Source organism: Lactuca serriola, chromosome 8 (assembly GCF_051521515.1).
Source record: "Lactuca serriola cultivar US96UC23 chromosome 8, Lser_US96UC23_V15, whole genome shotgun sequence".
NCBI lineage: Eukaryota > Viridiplantae > Streptophyta > Magnoliopsida > Asterales > Asteraceae > Lactuca > Lactuca serriola.
Window position 1 is genome coordinate 319,435,990 of NC_136415.1, and position 7,411 is coordinate 319,443,400.

At 34.9% G+C, this 7,411-nt stretch overlaps 1 protein-coding gene across 1 annotated transcript; it reads right to left on the bottom strand.

Moving 5' to 3' along the window:
- Positions 1–5,732: 5,732 nt before the first annotated feature.
- LOC145068260 (uncharacterized) lies at positions 5,733–6,467 on the bottom strand. The gene has a single exon (XM_079015216.1). It carries the CDS (start codon positions 6,465–6,467, stop codon positions 5,733–5,735), a length of 735 nt encoding a protein of 244 aa, XP_078871342.1.
- Positions 6,468–7,411: the final 944 nt, after the last annotated feature.

Below are 7,411 nucleotides of genomic sequence, written 5' to 3' on the forward strand. Positions count from 1 at the left end.
GATCTTCTTCACGTTATATCGGCATGGGGGAGTTGTCCGAAGAGGAGGAAACGGCTAGCTATCATATGCCAAGGAATGTTATGGAGTCTATGGCGGTTCCGGAACAAACGATTATTTCTGAAGGAAGGAATCTCGCTGGTGCAAGGGACTGAATGTATTAAAACAATGGTTTTTTATTGGCTTAAACATAGGGGTAAAAAAGTAATATGTAATTGGGATGATTGGTTAGTGTCCCCTTTTATTGGCTTGTAATCGTTATCTTTGTACGTTGTTTGGGGCCCTCTTCTAGTCACTTGCTAGTTGAGGCTTTTCCCTCATTTAATATATTTGCGGTTTCCAAAAAAAATTAATCTTCTTTCTACACTATTATAAATTTACAATATATCGAGATATTTAATTTAATACAAAAAAATACTATATTAATGGAAATAAAAATTCGGAAATGAAACCCATGCCTTGGATACGTAACTAGGCAATACCCACAAAACAAAACCATCATCATGAAAATTTCAATTTAATTAAAAAATACCTTAACATTGAAGTGAAACCCATGCCTATTATTAAATGAGATTTCAAAATTCAGAAGGTTACAACCTTAATGATACTTTAAGTTCGTCACTGTGCAGAGAAGACAAAATTAACGCCCTTAAGCCCCAAATCTAAATTATTTCCATCCAAAAGGGAATTCTAAGTATGCGAAGTACCATAATCATGTTTTTGATGTACACATTACAAAATAAAGATTAAAAGGTCTTAAATTATGAATCCCATACAATGCACCAATCTTATTGGATGAAGAAGGCGATTTTATCGAAAAAATAGTTGTATATCATTGCCACAATTCAGACCATTATTAAATCTAAAAGTCACAAGATCGTTATGACAAAATGAGTTAAAAATTACTACAATGATGATGATTGATGGCACCTAAAAAATCGTACCAGTTGTGACTTTTACAAAGCAAGCAATGCCAGGTAAGTATAGTGAAAGACAGTCCACGGGATTACCTACATGGACATAACTTTGGTTTAGGGTCCGTGTCAGCAGTGATAAAATAGCTAAACTTGTAAGCACGTATTTTAAATAAAGACTTTCTAACCACACATGGTTTACCATTATCAACGTCTTCCGAAAATAAAGTTTATAAATATAAATCATGTAGACCTACGTCTTTGTTGGGGGAAAGGAAAAAAAATACAAAAACAGACACTTGAATACAGTTATATATTTCAAAATGTTGGAGCTGAATTAAGAAAACTAACTTAGGTGGTGATGCTATTCAATTTCACATTCTGTGAGGAACAGAAAGATGAACGATAAGAAGGAAAAATGATAACCCTAGTTTCTGATGGAGGTTGAATCCCATTTCAAGACAACACCCAATAAGATAAAAAGGAAAAAAAAAAAAAAAGATTGAGATAATTACCATATAAACCAGAGAAATTGACCAGATCGATGAGTGTATGTGTGTGTATTCAATTTTACATAAAAACTTGGTATAAAAACAAAACATTGAAGAAAACGAGACATAAAACAAGGTTTTGGCGGACTTACTATCAAGATGTTACTCAAAATTATAAGTCTGATCCATGATTGTCTCTACAGTAATCCTTTTGTCTGTTTGGTGTAAAAAAGAACAAAACAAATGTGGTGAGATGAAAGTGATGGACAGAGAGAAAGAAGAAGCAGTTTCACAAAAAAGGCGTTATGTAGGGGTAGATGGCGGTCGCTGCTGCTAAACATGCAAAACGAAGAAGATGATGGCAGGACGATGGTTGAGGTATTATGTATAGACGAACCTTGAAATTTGGGTGATATCAGCCATAAAATTGATATCACATTAACTTTCTTTGATAGATGTAGTATTGGTAGAGGGAAAGACAAAAAGACTTTAAGGAACCCTAAATTATAATCAGCGAATTCTAAAAGCAAAAGAAATGGAGAATTTCTTGAATGGAGAGAAGAAGGTAAAGGTGAACACATTAAACTGATGATGTAAGGTTCTTGGAAGGAGAGAAAGGCCAACTGTGACATCTGGGAGAAGAGGAAAACGTACACTTGTTATGAAGAAAAATCATTGGGCATGTATCTATCCAGAAGAGTGGTGACTCGTGAAGATAGAGGGAACTGGTGGGGAAACAAGATATCAAGAGTGGAAGTCGGCGTCAATTTTGTTCTGCAGGATGAGGAGCAACTGTATGATAAGAAAGGAAACAAGGGGGAGCGGATACGGCACACCGTGTCCCATAAGCAGAAGAAGAAGATGTCTGGCGAGGATTGATATTTATACATCGGAGGAAAAAATGACAGGCACTTGCCGATTAAGAAGCGGCGGTGGATGACGATTCAGTTCTCTGGTCTTCAACTTGGCGCCATATCTCACGTAATGATAAAACACGTCGATATATTGCGTCGATTAACGAATGGGTTATGTGGCGCTGTTGGAAGCTTGTGAATTTGATTTCGCCGGCCTCTCATAAAAAGGGTCTTTATATATATATATATATATATATATATATATATATATATATATATATATATATATATATATATATATATATATATATATATATATATATATATATATATATATATATATATATATAACAACTTAAATTTTGTAATTCATATTGTTTGTTTATAATAATCACGTTGGAGTTCTCTCATTGTAATTCGTCATAAAATTCTTTTATGCTTACATATATGGTGGTAATCTCTATTGAATAAGCTCAAGTCATATGGTGGAATATATATTAAGGGTGCTGATTTTTCCACGTCTTTTTTTTATCTATCCATTGAATTTTAAATTTAATTGACAACTATGACCCTCGTTAGATTTACAAAAGAGAGAGAAACCCAAACATTTATTTCCAAATTAACATAAGGGGGTCTTTCTTCCTTCTTGGGTATGCCGGAGACACACCCTTCTTCCCGTCTTTTGGTTTGCTTCTTGCAGGAAATACATTAATCAATTTGAAAACTTTGAAAAATAACCTTTTGAAAATTGTTGACAATGAAAAGTTTTTTTTATTGTTTTGAAATCAGTTCTTCGATTTAACTCCCCTTACACCTGCAAGTGATGACATTAATGGTGTTTATCAATTTATGGAGTGAAAGGTTGTTTGGTGAAAATCTCGGACCAACACCACCATTAGAAATCTATAGAAATCTCCGTTAATCACCTCCGACGAAATCTCTGAACACCACCACTACAACAAAAGCACAAAATATATAAAGCACAAGGGTTGAAGGCGAAATCTTCGGCGAAGGGGCTCTCTTGGGTTTGTTTGTGTGCATCGTCGACGATCTACATCATCGTCTTCACCGTCATCGTCGTTTTCAATGGAACAAGGATGAATAACGATAAGATAGTGGTGGTCTTTTGGGTCGAAAAGGGGAAAAGGGGAAAAGAGAGCCAATGTTGCTCAAAGACCTTCCCTACAAACCTTCATCTTAATCCTTGGTCGTGAGAGACCGAGAGTTTTTGATGTTCTTCATCCTCTTCAAGTTGTATAATCACCATTAGCAATGATCTTTTAACCTAGGTAGGGTTTTGGATCTTTGAGTTGTATTGGAAAGGGAGTATTTTTGCTTCCATTTGTGAGGATGGATTTACAACAGCGCAGGAAAGGTTTTGCGTAGGAAAAGGGGCTGTCAGCGTGGAAAGAAGAAGCATCTAACAGATACAAGGGCGTCACACTTACAAAGTTTAAAGTTTTTAGATGAAGTCATAAGGGGCAATTTTGTCAATTAACAATAAAATTATGTGGATGAATAAAAATAAGTCTTGGAAGAATCACTGCCCATATATTAAATCCTCATTCATTGCTTTCGAATACACCTACATAAAAATATTTATTAATTTATCTAGGGATACACATCCTTCACTAAAGATCACAAAGATTGTGTTTAGCATTGCAAAATATGCAGATGGGTAGTAGTAGCAAATACATATATGGGTAATGTCTGATATGGATGAAGTGTATGTAAGTATAAACAGTTACTTTTTTATTGAATGAACTGTTTTGAATGTGAGTATATGACAATTCTACTTTTTTTTCAACTGAATGAACTGTCTGAATTGAGTACACACAGTCCCTTTGTCAGACTAATCGAACTGTGTGAATGTGACAAAATGACTGTTTTACCCTTTTTGGATTGAACATGTGAACAGTCACTTTTTGCAGTTAACGAACAATGTGAATGTGAGTAAGCAACAATTTAACCTTTTTGGATTGAATGTGAGTACTGGTCACGTTTAGGACCAAAAAAATAGTATGAATGATTAAATGAACATTTTAACCTTTTTGGACTTAATGTGATGCAATTCTTTTATGTTAAATGATTAGTCTGAATGTACTTTGCAAACTATATTTTGTAAAAGAGGGGGCTGACGTTATGTTTTCTTTTAGCAACTTCTTTAGCCTTAGTGCAGTAAATAAGAACTTCAGGAAGTGAATTGTGGGCATTATCAAAGTTCATCTTTTCATCACCTGACATTGGAAGGATCTCTTTTTTAGAAGCAACTTGAAGTCTTTTAATGGTTTCGGCATACTCATGTACATACCCTTCTGCTTAATTGTCACTAATGGAGATAAATGTGGTGGAAGAACCCTAATTTACATAAAATTTTGAAGAAAGAGATCAAAAACGGCTTGCAATATAAAGAGCTCAATAGTTGTTTGGTTGGCTAGTTGGCCTATCAATAATCTGCAAAAAGAAATACATAATTATAAATAACATTCAACGTTTTACCACTTTCACAACCAAAAACTAAATTTTCAACTCCAATTTGAAGACTCCTCTTACAGAACAACAAACATAAGCAACATGAAAATGTTTTTTATCGGTGTCAAGAGGGCATTCTTATATAGCTTGTGAAAATCATTTTCATTTCAATAGAAAACTAATCAGTTTCAGAGAAAACGTTCAGAAAACTAGACCAAAACAAAAATAAGATGTTCAACGAACAAATCATATAATGTGTTCGCAATATTAGCAATTCTACCTAAACAAATGTCATTTTTCAATTTTGTGCATACATCAAAAGCTATGACTACTCTTGTAAACCCAAAGAAAATGATATAAAAAAATATATAGTTATATACCTGCCATGATAAGAAACCGACTCCATTTTCCCACTTGTTTTGTATATTTTAGATACATGAAGAAGGTTCATCAAATTTGAAAACAGTCCACTCAAAATAAACAATAATTAAATTTGATGCGCTTGAAAACATTTTAATTATATTAAAACTAACTAAACCAATTTTCTTTTCCTTTTAATTAATCTCAACAAACACTCAAAGAAATGAAATAAAAATGTTGGAACAAACCCTGCAACCTCCAAATAAATATGAAAGAAAACAAAAGTTGTTCCCTGTTGTTGTTGTACACGAAAATAAGAAGAAGAGGAAACAGGAAACTACTTTCTATTCAAAAGGCTGCACACTTCAATCCAAAAGTAAAAAAAAGGGGCTATAAATAGCCTACAAATACACAACGGAAACATAGAAAACCAAACTAAAACCTAGCCACTAGAATAGGACACTATAAGACCAAGTATACCACGTTTTCTTGCCTTGAACCTGGTCAAATTTCCTTTATTCAAATACTAAATAAAACAAATAAAAAACTAATCTTTTTTGACCCAAACCCATTATTCAAATCAGCCCATCCATGTCAAGATTATCCAACACTCACCCCCTTAATCTTGACAATAATCTGATTCCTCAAAGTAGTGTTGGCTCATCATCATCTTGAATCATATTAGCTTCTTCTTCTTTTATTTCTTTCTTAGGACACTCAGCTGCATAATGTCCATATTCTTGACAATTATAGCATTTAATATGTCTCTTGTCTCGATACATACCTTGCTCCCTTCGATCTTCATTTTGGAACCGGCCATCTCGACCTCTACCACGACCCCTTCCTTGACACCGACCTCTTCCTTGTCCAGATTGATCTTGATTGAAGTTACCATGCTTGGTTCTCTCTTCCCATTCCTCTTTTGACAATAAAAGTTTGTTTTGATTTTGATCATTATCATCTTCATCAAGAACCTTGATTCTCTCTTCATATGCCTTCAACCTTCCCACAGCTTCCTCAAGTGACATGTCCTCTATCTTGGAGTATTGCTCAATCGATGCAAAAATCTGCAAAAACTTCTTAGGAACTAAATTTAGAAGTTTTCTTACCACTATCTCATCCTCCAAGCTAGACCCAAGACTCTTGAATTTGGATGCAATTTCACTAAGTTTCCCCGAAAACTCATCAATCGTGTCACCCTCTTTCATCTTCAACATCTCTAGCTCGGTTCTAAGTGTTTGCAGTCTCGCCTTTTGAACTCTTTCGACTCCCAAATACTGCACACGAAGCGCTTCCCACACATCTTTTGCATCCTTATGCTTAGCCACTTGAACCAATATATCTTCAGGTAGAGTTTGAAACACAAATGCTCTTGCCATCAAATTTTTCTTTGCCTCAATCGCTTTTCCAGTTTCCGGATTAACCGCTTCTCATAAGCCGTATGCTTGTAGGATCGACTCCACCATAATCGACCAACTTGTATAATTTGTAGCTGTTAACTTGGGGCATTGCAGCGGGATGCTTTAAGTGATCACAGGTACAACCTGACTTGATACTCCCGGGTTTGTTGCTGGCATCTTCCTTGACTTGACCTTTCTTCTTGTACACAACCAACCACACAGATCACACACACACACAGATCAGACAGATCTGAATTATTTAGGATCTTCTGTCACACCCCCAAACCAAGGATGGCGGAAACGTCCAGGGGTGGAGGACTTCATGTACAGTATCACAACAACGTGTATAATAGTGCTCAAAGTAGATACAACCATCATAAATATAATTGAAAAAGTTACACCAAAGTATATGTTTACATGTTTCAAAATCAATTACATTATGATGACAAAAATAAATTGTTGACGGTTTAACGTCCCATCCTCAAAGCGCTGAAGTTTTCCTGTTTCATTGATTTCCTGAGAATACAAGTAGTTTTGAAAAAGTGTCAACAATTAAGTTGGTGAGCTCATAAGAGTTTTGTTTGAAGTAGAAACCATTTTCCTTGTAAAATCGATAGAGTTTGATTTCCATAAAATCCAATATTTTCTTAGTTAAGTATGAATAGAATATTTCTATATGATGCGTTAATGAACCCTAGAATGACCCTTAGATTTCCCTATAATCGTCCAGCGTATATGAGTTATATAACATTTAGGTTAGATAAAACGTTGAATATAGTGGGTCTGCCCTAGGTCTACAACCCAACGAGGAACAGGAGATGAGGCGGGCACCACCAATTCTAAGCCAATCAAGACTAAATTCTTATATGACTCAAGCATATACGCTCAACGATTATAGTTGAAGTCTAACAATGCGAAAATTG